Source organism: Macrotis lagotis, chromosome 3, assembly GCF_037893015.1.
Source record: "Macrotis lagotis isolate mMagLag1 chromosome 3, bilby.v1.9.chrom.fasta, whole genome shotgun sequence".
Classification (NCBI taxonomy): Eukaryota; Metazoa; Chordata; class Mammalia; order Peramelemorphia; family Peramelidae; genus Macrotis; species Macrotis lagotis.
The window spans coordinates 63,252,634-63,271,037 of record NC_133660.1 but is presented as its reverse complement, the minus strand read 5'-3'; the positions used below and the strand labels follow the sequence as shown (position 1 = coordinate 63,271,037).

Here is an 18,404-nt window from a genome sequence, read left to right as displayed (position 1 = left end):
GATTTATGCTCCATTTATGAGTTGCTACAGCTTAACAGACTGTTTTTCTTGATTTGTGTCCATGGAGTCTTATCTAGGTCTTTGTTCACTGATGATTATTATCTATTGGACTCCTAAGGCTGTGGAATGCTGGCTGTCACTAATTGCTTACAAAGAAAAAAACGATTCATTTTAATCCTTTCTTTTGTAGTTGAAATTGGATTGCTTTAATCCCTCTGGATAAAAAAAAAATTCTGTAGTCCTCACAATGAACCTTAGATAATCTAAATCTTTTTTGATGAAACCTTTAAAAATATCTGCATTTAATACAGTTAAGGATAGCTAAATATAATGAAGGTTTAAGGTTCCTGGCTTAAGAGTTAAAGAATTTTGCCATTGTGCTGCAGCCCTTCTTGCAAGTATGCAAATTTAAAAATATTATTTTGTAATCTTGTATTTTAGAATTTCAGAAGTGTATCTTAAATTAAGAGGGTCTGTTCAACATGGAAGATTAATTCTTTATTTGAATAGATGGCAAATTTTTGTGGATTATAACTAGAATTGCTTTCTTCCTTCAAGAACACAAGTTTTTGCTGAAAAAAATGTTCATTTCCAAAGCCTGTCTACTGATAATAGAGCAGTATTTAGTTTAATATAAATGTTATGTTCTTGAATTTGTCATTGAAAGGATTTTTCAAAGCCCTTTCCCCCAATGAAATGTGTATGTAGTATCTAAAAATCTGTGGGAACTTTTTCCTGTTTTTATTTTCTTGTGAAATGGAGAAAGAATAGATTCTTCACCAAATACATTTAGTGGAGCCATTGCTGCTCTAAAATTGTGGGTCTGAGCAAAAACTCAATATTATTCATATGAAACATATTGGCCACTGTTAACTGAAGCAGAATCACCTTATATAACTTTATAATCTGCTCACAGAAGTGTGCCTAAGAAAATAAAAACAAAACATATTATTGTAATATGAGTGAGAAAATAAATGTCCATTTTGAGAACTAATAGGATTCAAATGATAATGGAAATACAATCTCTTAAAACCTGTACCACCTGCCTACTGTAATCAAATGGAAACTACTCTAGACAGATGGAAGAATTCTAAAGTTTCCCCAGAAGGAAATTCAACAAACTTCCAGTATAATCTCTCATTTTGAGAATAATATTTGATTGTCAGGAAGTTCTTGCTTATGAATAACCTAGCCTTCTAAATATGAACAAAAATAAGCTCTGATACTAAAGAATATATAGGCAGGTCACTCCTGAGACATTAGCAAAGGGTATTGTAAAATGAATGGAACTCAATAGCATTTTTCCCACTTTGCCTCAAAAACTCTTGTAGCATATTAAATATAGAAACATATTAAAAGAGAAAGACATGGTTCCTTCCTTCAATATACTCGTAACTTAGCTTTGGAGAAATTAATCATAAATTTATGTTTGAATCACAGTACCTACAACAATTCAGCCCACTAAGAAGAATATTATTCATATTATCTATATAGAGGTAAATTTGTAGAATTCTAGAGTTGTAAGAGACCTCAGAGATCTAATAAAATTCCCATTTGATTCATGATTCCTCACTGTAATATCCCTAAAAGATATTCAGCATCTTCATCTACTAAAACACCTTCAAATAGAGGAAACTCAATTACACAAAAATTCCAAAAGGAAATATTTGAAGACAGCAAACAGGTGACCTAGTGTTCTCTTTCTTCTTCAAAGTAAATATCTCCATTTTCTACAACTGATCTTTGTATGACACAATTGTGAGTGCTTCTCTTCCCTGGAGAAGTGGAAGCTCTAAGACAACTCTAGGTAGGATTTGAACCCAAGTCCTCTGACCAAAATTCAGTTTTACAAACAACAACCTTCTATGATCAACCTTCTATGTCACCATTCTACGATAGATATTGAGGATAAAAGAAAAAACAACAAAACCACAAAAAATACTTCCACCTCAAAGAACTTGTATTCTTCTCCAGTGATCTTTCCATTTTACTATATTGATTCCCATACTGGTTGTTCTTCGCACCATTTTAGCTTGACTTTCTGTATTTGATATTTTTCAGTGTCCTATACTTACTTATCTGCTGAATCATCCAATAGCAAAATACCCCAAAGAAAAAATGCTGAACAAAATACTATGTCAATCTCTACTTTCTGCCCACTCACCCCAAAACCTGATATAAAATTTAGAGGTTCTCTGAGATAAATGTTCAAGAACTTTAAATAATTCGGGTCTTAGGTAAAGTTTACGGCATTTTTTTTGTTCTTTTCTTCATTAAACTTTGCTACCCTTGGTTCTAAGAATGCACTGATTAAATGTCTAAAGATCCTCATCTCTTTTCAGTGAATACATTTATAGGGTCACTCATGGAGTGAAGCAGACTTTCTCTTCATTTCTCTTTACTTCCTTTTTTGTCCTTTTGTATCCCCTAAACAAAAATAATTGCTCAAAGGATCCAAAAAACATAGATTCAGATTGAAGGTGGTATATAACCCATTGCTTTCCCACTGGTTAAGATGCTGCAAAGACCAAACCTAGATTGAGAAGTGAAGAGAATGCTAGGAATGTCATAACCCATATGAAGAAGGTAAGGTTTCGCACATATACAGAAGGGCCAACATCTCCACCTATTGGCTGTTACTTTTTTTCCTTGGATGTGATTCCAAGATATTAGCACTTATATCAGTGGGATAAACAGTGGGATTGCAAAACATGTCTTTAGTTCAAAGTGCCCAGTGCCTCAATCAATAGCCATATTCTAGTAATTTTGCATGAAACCGAGAACCAGCCCCATTCAAATTTCATTTTAATAATCTTGAATCCAGACAGGTCAATTTTTCATGTGGGATGTCATTTATTTAGTATATTCACTTAATATGAAGTCACTCATTTCAACAGCTTTATAGACAGTGGAATCACATTGTTGCTTTTTCCTATAACAAATTACTTTAAAGTAACAGCAATATTACAGATGATCTGATCATAGCTGAGTATGACAGCTCTTGCCTCCCTTATCAAATTTGAATAAAAGAGACTAGTTTTTCATATTGCTGTGAGATATTTTCCCTCCATATCAGCCTTAAAGTATACTAAATCCTTAAACTTTTGCATGAATATAGGAAGACTGTGATGCAGAGAAAATATATTGAAGGAAAAGACAAGACATATTGATTTCTAAATTGTGCCTCAAAGGAACTAGAGATTCTGTAATGCTACCAGTCCTGCCTTAAACATTGACCATTTTTCCAGAAACAAAGATATTCTTAAGATTCCTACCCCTTCTCCCCATATACATGGTAGGAAAGAAAACCTACTCAATATTGGAATAAACTTTTAAGTGAAATCAAACTGATTGAGAATTGAGGGAGTGAATATTACTTCACTCCCTTGTATATAAGCAAACCCTAGAAATTCACTGATCCCTTCTCTGGCCATTAAGAAGAATCAGGGACTTGACATTTATCCTATTGTGCACATTCTATCAACTGCCACTTTCCATCTGTTACTCAAAGATTAATTATGAAGTTCACACTACCACTGTATTGAGAAAGTTATGCACTTCTATTCAAAATCCTCAGCATCCTGGAGACTGAGATCTCTGAATTATAGGTTGCCTAGGAAGAAGTTCCTTTCCGTAAGCACCCCTTGCAAACTCCTTATCCATTGATCCCTTCTGGGTCCCTATTCAACTGTGCTCTATCCTTCGATTGTGCCTCATGGAATCTCCATTTTATCATTAATAAACTTTGTTTTATATATGACCTGTTTTCCTCATAGAAATTATTTTATATCTAACTTTTTCTATATATGTTTTCTTTCCAAAGAAAATGTTATATTCTTGAGGGCGGAGATTTTGAAGCCTTAGCACAATGCCTAGCATCTAGCAGACAATTAGTACATTTGCATAGAGTTTTACCTGAGTGAGGGAGAGAATTAGAAGCAATGTCACCAGCGTAAGAAAATATTTGTCCTTAGGCAAAGATGGGAAGGCAGGAATAAGCAAAGCATGAACATCAAACTAAACAAATTTGTTTTAGTTAGAGAAGAGAGTTATGATTTGAAAACATTCATAGATAAAGGGTGAATGAGTATGATGCAGTCATTTGATCAAATCCCTTGAATCTTCATTCTCTCTCACATTGTACCCAATCACTTTACCAAATTTTGCCATTTTACCATCTATATCTCTCACATTTGACCCTTTCTCTATTCATGTAGCTATCACATCAGAATCTAAGACTTTTGAAATGAACTTTTATTTTAGTTCTTGCAAGGCAATGGGGTTAAGTGGCTTGCCCAAGGCCACACAGCCAGGTAATTATTAAATGTCTGAGGTCAGATTTGAACTCCTGACTCCAGGGCTGGTGCTCTATCCACTGAGACACCTAGCCTCCCTGAAATGAACTTCTAATTGGTCTCACTTCCTTAAGTTACTTCTCTACTTGAACCCATCCTCCATATAGATGATATGAGAGAGCTGTCATACTCAGCTATGAGCAGGTGATTTTTTTTCCTTAAGGGATTTGATTGTGTTTTTCCCCTACTCAGTAAATTGCAGGAGCTCACTAGTATCTCTAGGACAAAGTTTAAATTGGTCTGTTTGTTTTTCCAAATCCTTGAGAATTCGATCCTAATTTGTCTTCTATCTTCACCATACTTTACTCCCTTTTTCTAATTCAAGAGCCCAGTCAAACTTATCTTCCTGTTACTCAAACACCATATTACAATCTCCTATCTCCATATCATTGACTTGACTATTCCTCATACCTGGAAGCATTCCTTCCTTAACCTCACCTCATAGGATTTCTACTTCTTTCAAGACTCTTTAAACACCAACTCACTCCTTAAAGTCTTTCCTATTCACTCCTTATCAGTGCCTTTCCTCTCAAAATACTTTCAAATAATCACTAAGTACCATAATTTGCAAATTGATGCATCAGTTTATTAATTTTTGAAGTTCTGATTAATAATTGTATCTAATTACTAGAATCAATATTTATGGATCATAATTAACTTGCTTATACAAGCTGTAGTTGAAAAAGTTTGTAAGAGTTTGTTTCTATATTTCTATGGACTACAGTTCAACTACAAATATTTGAATCTGTGAGTTTATCCTTATCCATCAGGAAATGTAAGGCAACCTTGTCATAAAATGTTTGTTCACAAGAGGCTTTCCAGAGACCATGGGTATTGTAAACTCATCCATTCCCCTATCTCTTCAAATCAAGTCAAGCAAAACCCATCCTCCATCTTTATGTTAGACCAATCACAGTCTAGATTAGTTCAGAACAATGAACTGCTTTCATACCCTATATAACCTGACACATTTTCAATCGAATAAAAGAGCTGTTCTGGCTATCAGATAGATTTTTGGCTATTGATGACGCATTGATCTCATTTATTGAGATTTTCTAGCCTTGCTAATAAATCGATCATATTCAAAATTTTGTGCTTTAGTTTCTCTTTATCAGGGATTTTTTTATTGCGACACTATTTTGAGTATATTCTGCATATATTTATCACAGCATATGTCATACTCCTCAATGGAATGTAAACTTCCTTAGAGCAAAAATTGTTTATTTTTTTTGTCCTTTATTACCTATATCTTTTTATATCATAGTATCAGGGGCAAACCAGTTGCTCAATGAATACTTAGTAATTAATTGAATGTCAGATTATGGAACCTGAATATCATTTAACAGATCGGGAGGTATTTTAGGTGACATAACAGCATGGGTGTGAATAATAATGTTTCCAATCATTGCTATGGAGCAGTATACTGGTCATACTGGAATGGAAAAATACTAGAGACAGGTAGAACCAGGGGAAGTCAGTAATCAAGTAAATGACAAAGAAGATATATACATAAATATGGGATTTGGTGATTGATAAAAGAGAGCAGTTTAAAAAAATTTCAAGGTTGTAACTTTAAGTGATTAGGAATGATAAGAAAAACTCTTTTCAGTTACTTCCATGGAAATTTTTCCTTTTGCCATAAATTAAACTCATTTATTCCCTATTCTATCCTTTGTAAACACGGAGAAGAGATGGGTCATTATGTTTGTTTGCTTTTTAAACTGAGTTTCCCTATCTTGCCCAGATTGGAAGTACAAGGGCTACTTATGGATCCCACTACTGATCAGTCCAGGATTCTTGATCTGATCCATTGCTGATATGGGTCAGTTCTTTAGGTAGCTTAGTGGGATCTTTTTTTTTTTTTTTTTTTTTTTTTTTTGCTGTTGTTGCTGCTGTTGTTTTTTACTAAAGTGGTTATGGGTTTAGGGTAAATGCTCAATTGTCTTATCCTATTGTAGTATAAAACTCCTGAGTTCAAGAGATTCACAAGTCATTTTACTCTGCCTCAATTTTCTACACCGTAAAATTTAAATAATAACAATATTTATCTCCCAGGTTTCTCGTGAGAGTCAAATGAGATAATATTTATGAAACACATAGTAGAGTTCCTGACACACTATTGTTGTTATTGAGTCATTTAGTCATATAAGACTCTTACATGACCCCATGAGTTTGTCCAATGGTTTGTTATTTCCTTCTCCAATGTGCCCCCATTTTATAGATGAGGAAACTGAGTTAGATAGGGATTCAGTTAAGTTAAACATGTTAAGACTTGCCCAGGGTCAAACAGTTAGTAAGGATCTGAGGTCAAATTTGAACTCAGATCTTTCTGATTTTAAGCCTGATGCTCTATGCATTACCACCTAGTTGCCCTTCAGAAACAGAGTAGCTACTTAAAAAATACTTATTCCCTTTCATCCTCCTTATATGAAAGAGCAGATTCAAAATACAGATCTCCATGTACAATCGAGGTGATTATAAGATAGTTTTTTATAGAAACAGTCAAATTAAAACATGCAAATTAGTGTTACTTCTATAAAACAGTTCCCATGGTAGGCTATATTCTTACTGATATCGCACACATGGCATTTTAGGCAATCCACTTGGACCATTCTCTTTAAGAGCTATGTCACATACCTTGAGAGTGGATTTGATTTTGGAAGAGTCAAAAAGTCTTTCCAAACCATCGTGTGATTTTTAAACTTTATGAAGTTCAAGATAACACTATATTTTATCAAAAACACATTTTCTTTAATATGGCTCAAGCTATAGCTTCAGAGACAGGTTGGACAGTGTTTTTCCCTATTTGATAAAAGCTTCTATACTTTCTAGGAAATAATATTTAGTTTAATTACTTCATAGTTACATTTTTGAATGTTTAACGTGAACTTTAGACTTGATAGACATTAGTTAGAGTGACAGTTGTTATAATTTTATGGGGCTAAACTAGCCTACAAAGGGTAGACAACTTAAAAAACTGACTAAATTGAATAGTAAGAATTTAGGCTAGAGTTCCATTATTGTCCTATTTTTGTAGAGTTTTCCTTTTTCCTCTTCTACTGGGGGAGATATTGTTGCCTGTTCATGCAGAATAAACCATTATTCCTTTCTCATGCCCTTTCCCCATCTTCATTCCAGTTAGAGCTTAGTCGAATGTGTCCTTGCATGCTGGGACTATGTTTTTCACAATATTGTATTCTTTTCAAGATCTTTTTCAGAACCTTGCACCTGATAATAGCTATTTAGTAAAAGACTGAATTTTTTATAATGGAGCATTAGATTTGAGAGAAGTTATGAGATTGTACGTGACTGTCTTTTCATTTAAATTTTTCAGATAGTGCCCTGAATTTCTGAATCCCTGAATGAAGTTTTTTTTTATTATTGGAGAGATTTTTGTTTTTGTAACTTATAACTTTTTCTTATTGTTGTAATTTATGACAGTCAAGGAATGTTTGAAGGAAAATAGCTTTAAACATAGAATTTAAGTACTGATAGATATTTAATTTAGATAATTTAAGAGCTGATAGATATCTTAAAGTCTTCAATACATATGTATTTTTTCCATTAAATATAATAAAAATGCTAATTTCCTCTCATATGATCTGAAGTTGTTTAATAGACCTTTCCAGGTCTATTAATTAAATAATGTCATTCATGCAATGTTATTAAGTGTCATTCAGGAAAGTCATTCATAAAATTTGTATCTGAATTTAAAAGTAGTCAAGTAAGTACATGCTCTTCTATATCACATTTCTTGATCATAAAATTGGTCTTTTGGATTGATTTGGTTCAGGATTTTAGGTTTGAGGAATGGCTTGTACTTTTTAAACTTTCCTTATAAAACTTATCAGATAACCTCACTCCCTCAAAAAAACAGCTAAAAATTGGCAATTACAATTCTATGAATTCTTCATAGAAATCATATTTTCATGAATCAAAGATATTCTTGATGAAACCATGTAATAAAATAGGCAGGTTTTCTTTTTCAGAAGATATTCTAGGGCAAGTCACATATTTACAATTATAGAAATGATGGAAAGCTTTAGAGAATATAAGATTTCTTGAGGTCTATTGTTTATTGGATTTTAGAGCATTTTTCTTAGTAAAACCATATAATAACTTGAAGGCATTCCCCCCCCCCAAAAAAAGATTCTTTCAAATAGATGTTAAAGTTAAAACAGCTGATGCATTGGATAGAGCACCAGCCCAGGAGTGGGGAGAACCTGAGTTCAAATCTGACCTTAGACACTTAATAATTACTTATCTGTGTGACCTTGGACAAGGCACTTAACCTCATTACCTTGCAAAAAACCCCAAAAAAGTAAATGAACTACAAAAATTTAAAGATGATGAGAAATATAAATGGCACCTCTTTCTCACTATCCTCTAATTTCATTCTTATGTTTTTGTTTTTCTCTGATACCAATAAAGTTGCTCAAATACTATCCATCTTTGGGGGAAAAAAATAAGAACTCCCTTTACCCTATCTCAATTTACTGTTTTATATCACTCTAGGCTTTCACTTTTTGACTCCAGAACAAAAACAAAACAAAACAAAAAAAAATCCAAAATCTGTTGACTCTCTTTACCTTCACTTCTTAATTCTCAAGCTATAGAAGCAGCTAAAGTGGTACATACAATGGATATCTCTGAGCTTGTCAGCAGAATCACTGAGTTTGATCCAACCTCAAATATTTAATAGCTGTGTGCCTGAGTAAATCATTTAACCTCTGTCAGTCTGTTTCCTTAATTATAAATTGCAGATAATAATAGCTCTTACCTCCTAGAGTTATTGTAATAATAGCATCTACCTCTTAGGGTTGTGAGAAGAAAAAAGATATTTGTAATGTTCTTAGTCCAGTGGCAGGTACATAGTAGATATTTAATGATTTGATGCTTTTCTTCATTTCAATATGACATCTGACTTCATAAATCAATTGAAATTGCTGTCTCCATGTCTATCTTTGATTTCTTAACTATATGTTGATATTCTTTTCTTAGTTTACATTCCCACATTCCATTTTCTTTCTTAATCTCTCCAATGCATTTAACAGGATTGAAAAAAACCCATTTCCTCCTAGATACTCTCTTCCCCCCGAGTTTTCATGATTCTCTCTCTCCTCCCCTCCCTCTCGCTCTCTGTTTCTCTCTGTTTCTCTCTCTCTCTCTCTCTCTCTCTCTCTCTCTCTCTCTCTCTCTCTCTCTCTCTCTCTCTCTCTCTCTCTCTCCCCCCCCCCCTTCTCCTTTTGCTGGATCCTGGCACCTAACTATGGGTATTTGCCATGACCCTGTCCTGGATCCTCTCTCCTCTCTCAATTCTCTCCCTTTTGGTGTTCTCATTAGCTCATATTTGTTACATTTTCCTCTCTAGGCAGAGGGCTCTGAGGTCCAAATATCCAGTCCTAATTTCACCACTGCATTCCAGTGCTGAATCAATCTTTGAACATTTCCAACTAGATATCCTATAAGCATATTAAATTTGTTATATCCGAAAGTGATTCTATTGTCTTCTTCTCAAACCCTCTCCTCTTCCTAAGTTCCTTACCCATTCTTTTTTCAACACTCAGATTCATAACTACAGGAATTATTATGGACTTTGCCATCTGCTTCACCCCCACCCCCTTATCTAACCAGTTGTCAAATATTGTCAATTCTACCTCTACCTTATTACATCTAACCACTTTCTATACCACACATTTCAAACCCTTATCACCTTTCAACTGGACTATTGCACTAATTCTCCCCACTTCAAGTCTTTCCTCAAATCCAATATCCACACAGTAGCCAATGTGATATTTCTAAAGTGTGTATCTTACCATGTCAGTCCTCTTTTCAAGGAGCTCTGGTAATTCCTAATACAATTAGGAAAATAACATTGTAATTTGTTAGTCTTTTCCCTTACATGGACTAAGTAATGACTTATAGAATGCTCATATAATGTATTTTATTTCCAATTTTTTTTACCATAGTGGAGGTGATAATGAATGGAAAAGTAATTGTATTTTAGGGGGAAAGGGGTGGTAATTATTGTGTGGTTGGGAAAAGTTGTTGTGCTTAAAATATTTGCAATGATCATTTAAATTGTATCAAAATATTTTGGGGGTAATTTATTCAGAGGGTAGGGCTTTGTTTTATAATCTGAGAACACAATTTTATGTCTGTATAATTAATTCTTAGAAATACCAGCTGTAGTCCTGCCTTGAATGCTGTTCCATGTACTAAAAATTATGGAAAGGAGATACTTTCTCCACAAAGCATTAAATGTTGAATAAATTTTTTTTTCTGACTCAAAGGAATGGGTACTCAGGTCTCTTAGGTTAAATAAATTGTGTTAATGATCAAATTCTCCTAGCATATGAGGTAACTTGCTTTTGGAAACTGTACTAAAACTTTATCATATTATAAATGACTATTTCAATGCCCTAAATACTAGCATGGTAGTTGTTGTAGCTTCTAAACATGCTCTATGTAATTGTTAAAACTGATGGAACCATGTTCCTCAAAACCATTTACAAAATGATAACTTACAGGATTTCAATTTTCCAAATTTCCTAACTATCTCAAAAAGATTAAACTATTTATCTCTCAGTGGTATATGTTTCATAGGAATAGATATTAAGATATTCTTGTGAAGTTGACCAACTTTTATAACTTTACTCCCTTAACAAATTATAACAACACAACATAATATTATTATTCTCATTGAATATGAAGCACAATATAACCTATAATACCTTCTTTTCCCCAAAACATATTAACTTTTTTATTCACTTAAACTTATTCAAAGTAGAGGATTTCTATATGAAGTAAAAAAAAAGTATATGAAGATTCTTACATCAGACAAAATTTAAACGATAAAAGCTTTTAGGATGCTTTTTAAAGTTAAGATTATATGATTCCATGATTCTGGCAAGTACAGGTAGCAAGGACAATATACAAAAAGTATCATCAACTAAAATTGATATCCTGGACTACTCCAAGTGTGAAGTGTATAGTGGAGATACTTTATAAAATAGAGGAATAAGGTTCATGGTTACAGTCCACAGGTCAAAGTAGAAGAATGTAGTTGTGGCTTTGTTGGTTAAGGTTTTGGACGATTCTAGGTTTTAGTTGTCTTTTATTCATTTAACATATATCAGTTGAATGCCTAATATATTTAAGACATTGCTCTAAAAATAGCATGATAAATGGGTTTAAATGAAAAATCAAATTATCTGCAGGTAATTGTATTGATGTAGCTTTTGTGTTTCATTTTATTCTTTATTTATTCTTTATTTATTATTGAATATCCTTGTCTAAAGATTTATCTTTTCAGGAGGGGTTGGGGTTAGGGAGATTCAGTCTTCTCAGTTTTTAATTGCTGGTAATCTGTTAAGGAGCTTAAAACAGCATCTTAAATAATTTTATGCAATGGAACTTTTGGCACAAATACTAACTTTCAGACAAGAAACTAGATAGGAAATGAGTTTGATGGCATCTTCCTTGCTAATGCTGTAGATGCAAATTGTGTCCTAATTACTCCTCCAATCATGGAGTAGTATCAACCAATTCGATGAATATGTCAGAACTTGCAAATGGATCACATTCATTGCCTTGTTTTCAAATATCTTACCACCTGGAGAGGTTATGATGGGTGAAAAGTCAGGAAATGCCAGGTTTAATCTTTCATTCATTTAATAAGAATTTCTTAAGGACTTAATATGTATTCAGAGGCACTGTGCCAAGCTCACTCTGGAGATACAAGAAAAAGCAAAGACAGATTTTTGTCCTCAAGGTCCTTATATTCTTATGAAGGAAGAGAGAACACACTGCATATAAATAAGCTCAAATATACAAAGTAGATGTGAAGGGGAAGGTACTTGTGACTGAGGCACATGGGAGAAGTCTCTTATAGAAGGTAGCATTTGAGCTATCTTCCCAGAACTGACACATATTGGCATTATGAATCTGGGAAGTCATTTAATCTCTCAGTGTTCCAAGAAAATCTAAACTAATGAGGGTTTTAAAACAGTGTAGCTATATTAGTAGGGGGAATTTAATTTCTTATATATACCTTTACTAATGAGTTCACAGATCCAGAAGAACAAAAAGTTCCAGTTGCCCCAACTTTAATAATATTGACTTGAGCTTTCAGAGTTGCTTAGGAAGACTAGGAAATGCCCAAAATCACATCTCCTAAAACTCTGGGTGGCATACTCTTCTTCTCTTTGATACATAATTTTTTGTGCTGAGTCCAGGGTCCAATTCTTTTGGTCAATGGATATGACTAGAGTTTCTTTATATTTCTTGGAGAAGATTCTAATGTGGGATAGAGCCCTTGACAATAGTAGTGGATAGTTATCAAGAAAACAGTCAGGTTTGTGTTGGCACAAACACTGATAGCATATTGCCTGTTACAATTCTTGACTCATAAATTCTTATCTGAGAAAGATCAAGATATATAGCTATGTGTGTGTGCATGTACACAGACACAACACACACACACAAAACATACATACATGTAGCATAAGGATAGTCTATAAATTCCCCAAGGAGCTGGGCAGGCATTCAGTCCCCTTCCCATAAGACCTGACCTTTAGGAAAGGGCCAATAAGACTAACAAGATAGGCATATCTTGGCATGTTTGGATAAGGACACGCAATAAAATCTAACTGGATGAAGAGGAGCTGGAATATTTAGGAAAATAATGAGAGAGAAAACAAAAACAGGAGGTCATGAATGCTAGGATAAGGTATTTAATTTTCATTACAAAATAATATGTGGAGCTATTGCATTTTTTTTTTGAGTGATAGTGATTAAAGCTAAGCCTGGAAAGAAAATGTTTCTGTAAAACAACTTGCTAAAAGTAGTCATGACTTTGAATCATCAATATTATAATAGTTCAATCTACAAGATCAGTTCACAAGATCATAGTAAACCTTTGTTTCACTTTTTAATTGTAGAACACACAAGCTAGTCACAGATGTGCAATCTATTTCTGTTATGGGGCAGACTGATAAAGCAAAAGATGATATGTTATCAATGACCATCTAATCTTGATTTCTGATATAACTAACAACCTTTCCTATCCCTTGCCTTCTAAAATGCTCTAACAGAGGCTCCAGCACCAATATCAAATTTTATGAAAAAGGAATCAGGAAATGCAGTAGTAGATGGGTTGGTTAGGAAGATGAGAACTGTGTATTCTGATGTTTGCTTTGAGGATAGAGAGGAAAAATGAGGAAAAGAAAATGTGTGGGAGAGTAAGGGAAAGAAGAAAGGTAGATATGGAGAACGGAGAAGGAGAGGCTTGAGAGGAGTAATAAGGGAGATAGGGAGAAAGGGAGAGGGAAGTGATGAGAAAGGGGATTATAGGAGGGAGGGAAGAGGAAGAAGAAGAAGGGCAAAAGGGAGAGAGATAGAGAAAGAGAGAGAAAGACAGAGTGAGAGAGACAGAGTCAGGAAAACTGAGCAAAGGAATAAAACTTTTTCCATCCAGTATCATAAGGAATAAGAAGCAATTAAATTACCAATTCCCTACTCCATTTGGTTGTAAATGCTTTGAAATGTTCAACAAATGCCCAAAGAAACCAGTATGTACCTTGAACCATGGCAAAATCTGTTTATAGACAATTAACTACTGGCCATGTTCAGTACACTAGCACCCAGCCTAACAGTGGGTAGGGAGGAAGCAAAAATAAAGGTAGGGACCAGAGAAAGAGGCAACTGTAGGATTAGAGCAGTAAATGCTGATTCATTCTCCTCATCCCAACCAGTGCCAAGAAGTCCCTGTTCCTATAGTTTAATCCTTTAAAGTCACTATTGATTGATATTCTTTAAAATGCCCCAAGAGTCAAGGTGGTTATTGTTTCAGTACTGAGGGAGGGAGTGGACTCCAGGAAAATATCTATTATGTAGGAAAGCCATTCTTCTTAATTTCCTTCTCAAATGGGGAAGGGAAAGTGAAGGAAAGAGTGGGATAAATGAAGCACATAATTTCCTTTTAATCTCAAAATAATCCTATGGGTTAGGACAATAAAATTCTTTCATTCTCTTTGACAGGAAGAAAGTGAAACATCTCAGGTCTGAGGTCCAAAGTGATTTAACAAATGTTATTCTGTAAGTCAAAGACAAATCTAGAAAACATAGTCTGGATGTGTGTGTATGTGTTTGGTGGAGGGGGGAGTGTTAGTAACTTGACTAGACCTCTGACTTCACTGGAATGGAGACCTCTTTGAGGAAATAACCTGTACCTTTCCAGGTCAATGCAATTTAGAATCTTAGAGAGTTGTCTAGACTAGGAGAAAATAAAATAGAGAAGGTTGTGATAGAAAGAGAAACATGGGAAGAAATAAATGATAGAAAGATACATACACATGTACTCAGACACATAGATGAGCATTGGTGCTCATTTATCTCATGTAGGATAGAAAAGTAGATGGTAGATAGATGGACGTTAGAGTAATTAGAATCAATTCAAATGCTATTTCTATACATCTATATTTAAATATATTTTTATATGACATTGAGAGTCAGCACCACTGTAGTGATCAGAGAGCTGTTCTCCTAAGTGAAAAGACCACAGTTCAAGTCTCATCTAAGGGGTCCTTGGCAACCTGTTGCTCTCAGGGCTCTAAGGAACTCTCTAAGACAGTAAATAAATTGCAGATTAGTTTGCTGACCTGCATTGGTACATTTTCCTAGTTCAAAAGATCTGTTTCTATAAATTTTATACACCCACCCATTTATACATTCACAATATTTGCCTTATACAGGCTGGACTGAATCTTTGTGTAAGCAACTTTAATTAATAGATAGGTATCTCATAGTATTTTCCCCCACATGTGCCTCTATGTTATGTGTTCATACTGAGAATGGAGATTACATTTTTTTTTATATTGTGGCTGTTTTTAAAGGGGACAATGTCTATGAAACATTAATAATTTGGGCATCTTGGGAGAGGGTATTACCTTCCCTAAGATGAGATAATGATATGAAAGAACTTTGAAAAGTTAGAGGTGCTCCACAAATACAAGTATTGCATTTATAAGGAGGCATTGCGATTGGTCAGAAGCATATGATCCAACTCTTTCAGTCCTATCTAAAGAGAGACTTTTGCTGCCCATCTCCTAGAAGGTGAAAAGATGTGCTTAGTATTGACAACTAATAAGTGACATTATGTCATTACAAAATAGAAAGACAGGCACAGGCACACACGGAAAGACAGAAGAGAGACAGAGGGAGATAGAGAGACAGAGACAGAGAGACAGAGAGAGATAGACAGGCAGTCAGAGACAGAAAGACAGAAAGAGATATAGGTAGAAGATGATAGAGAAAAGATGGACAAGAGAAAGAAACAGAAAGTGATGGAAGGTAAATGATAACCAAATAGGAAGAGAAGATAGATGATAGTTCCAACCCTTGGGCCAGATAATGTTTTGGGAACCTGCAGGAGAGGGGGTGGGTGGGTGGTGAACGCTGAGCCCCCCCCCCCCCCCCAGGTGCCGCTTCGGCTTGCGCCTCTGCCCGGAGCGCCGCTGGGGTCCGGCACCAAGGCAGGGAAGGCTGCTGAAGCAGAGGGAGAGCTCCCAGCCTTACGCTGGGGTTGGGCTGAGAGTCATGCAAATGGGGTCGGGGGGGGGCTTAAATCCTCCTAGCTATGGCTTGAGCCACAGAATCTTGTGTGTTGCAGGTGGAGAGGCGGAGCTCGAGGAACCCTGGAAGCAGAGGAGCTAAAGTTTAAGCCAGCAATAGATAAACGCAATTCCGCGAGCTAGTCCGGAATGTTAGCCAGAGAAGTTAGATTTGGCTATTGGTAATGAAGTTTCGGCTCAAGTCCACCCGTTCAGCAAACATGAGGAAGAATTCAAAGGCACAGTCACTGCTCCCCAACCCCCCTACTCCCTTAGTCTCTAGTAGCCTGGGTAAATGAGTCGCTTCTACACGTAACTTCTAACAGGTAAAGTCGGTGCCAGGCATGTGAGAGAAAAATGGGATTAAAAGACAGCGTGGTACGGTGGTAAGAGAAATAATACTGCAGACTAAGCACATGGCTTCAAAAGCTGCTGCCTCTCCCCTTGACCTTGCTCCTTGCCTGTTCTTGCGAAGTCTCTGCCAGGTTCTAGGAGCTGGGACTGGAGAAGAAGCAAGGGGATGTGATTGTGGACCCTGCGCTTTGGCGAAGAAGGAGCAAAAGAAGGGCATTTTTCTTCGCAGGCAGACTGAAGACCCTGCTTCCCCTTCCTCTACGATCTCCCCTCACTTCTCCCCAACACCAGTGTCTGGTTCCGAACAGGTTGCCAGCTCGAGGCTTCTTCCCTGGAGGGTTTCTATTCCCTTTCTGAACTGTCACGCCTCTAGAGCCCTGCTCAGCCCCCTCCTTCCCCCTCTTACCTGTCCACCGCAATGGCGGTCATGGAATAGATGCTGGCGAACACGGCGGTGATGGGGAAAAAGTTGTGGAAGCGGCAGTAGTTGGCCCCGAAGTACCACTCGTTGTGCAGAGCGTAGATGAAGTTGACGAGGGTGTTGAAGGCGGCCATGGAGGCGTCGGAGAAAGCCAGGTTCACCAGAAAGTAGTTGGTCACGGTCCTCATGCGCTTGTGGGCCAGGATGATCCAGATGACTATCAGGTTCCCAAAGACGGCCACCGCCACCACCATGCCGTAGGCAAGGGACCACAGCGCGATGCGCCAGGAGGGCTGGACGAACTGGTTGGTGAGGTTCGCTCGGGGATGCAAGGGCGCCGGGGAGGTCGTGGCCAAGGCACCCCCGAAGACGCCCAGGGGGGGCGACGATGAAGACACGTTCCCCTCGTGCGCCACCAGTTGCAGCCAGTCGCCTCCGGGGGTGCCCACAGCCTCCAGAGCCCCTGGGAGAACAGAGCTGAGGTTCTCCCAGTCTGGGGGGTTGCCCCCACCTCCCCCCTCTGTCCAGTTCGTCCATCCAGAGAAAGAGGCCATCATGGCAGGTGCTGCTCAAGTCCCTCAACTCTTCCAGCCATCAGACTTCCCTAGCTCCCCGCTTCTCTGCTCTTCGCCCTCCGCGATCGAGGGGAGCAAAGGCAACGTTAACTTCTCCTCTTGGAAAGCCACGTGAAGTGCGGTTCAAGCAGGCGGGGGAGGGCTGGGGGTCGGGAACCGGAGGGGAAGAAGAAGGGAGTTCCTTTCCCCGAGCCCGAGGGAGCTGTTAGCGTCCTCCTGGGCCAGCCCGGGGAGCAGGGAGGCCAGCTGCAGCCCTCTCTGGGGCCGGGCTGGAAGGAAGCGCGCCGCCGCAGCTTGCTCGCCCTTTATAGCCCGAGCCGGCCGAGGGCTACGTCAGAGGAAAGCCAGGCCGGCCACTTCATAGGCTGAAGCCCCCGGCCGCCTCTCCGCCTTTCATTCATTACCTGTTGCATAGTGGGAGGTGCGCGGGAGAGGCTGGGGCCGGCCTCGCTCGGCCTCAGCTGCTCCACATCCCCTTCGATGCTCCACTCTGGATCATCTACCAACAGCAGCCTCTGGGCTCTAGGAAATCCTCTCTAGGCACATGTCTGCTCAGGTGATTTGTTTTTAAGGATCCTATGGAGTCATTGCCGAGGAGTGTGGAGAAAGAACTTCATTTCCCCAAGCCCCAGCCCCAGGCTTATGTGATTTGGGGGGGGGGGCATTGCGCCTCTCTCCTTCCAGGACTGGTCCTCCCATTCTTTCCAGCCTTGAGATCTGTCCATTTCTTTCTGCCAACTTCCAATGTCATGCGAAAGTTGGGAATAGGCACTCACATCAAAGGGGGGGAAAGGGTCAACGAATCCTCTAGAAAAGCCAACAGGAGTGCGGTGGAGAGAGCGCCATTTCTTTTGGAGGTTATCCTGAGAATGGAGTTTGTTGCACTGGAACTTGGCGAGCCGGATAACAACAGGGTGTGTGGAGGGCTGCTAGGAGTCAGCCTAGGAGAGCTCTTGGATCTCCACCACATTCAGGTTCTGAGATCCAGGAGCAGCATATGGGATCCACTGAAGACCAGAGATAATGAGGATACTCACGGTTTTGACTCCATCAGGGGTACTCCATCTAACTAGTATCGTCTGGAGAC

General features: G+C 37.6%; 1 protein-coding gene across 1 annotated transcript in view; it reads right to left on the bottom strand.

Annotated features, from left to right (window-relative positions):
- Positions 1 to 17,580, bottom strand: part of TACR3 (tachykinin receptor 3) — a 97,766-nt gene extending 80,186 nt beyond the window's left edge. The window contains exon 1 of the mRNA XM_074228769.1: positions 16,728 to 17,580. Within this exon, the coding sequence (XP_074084870.1) occupies positions 16,728 to 17,299 (572 nt within the window). The 5' untranslated portion in view covers positions 17,300 to 17,580. The remainder of the gene's footprint in view (positions 1 to 16,727) is intronic.
- Positions 17,581 to 18,404: the final 824 nt, after the last annotated feature.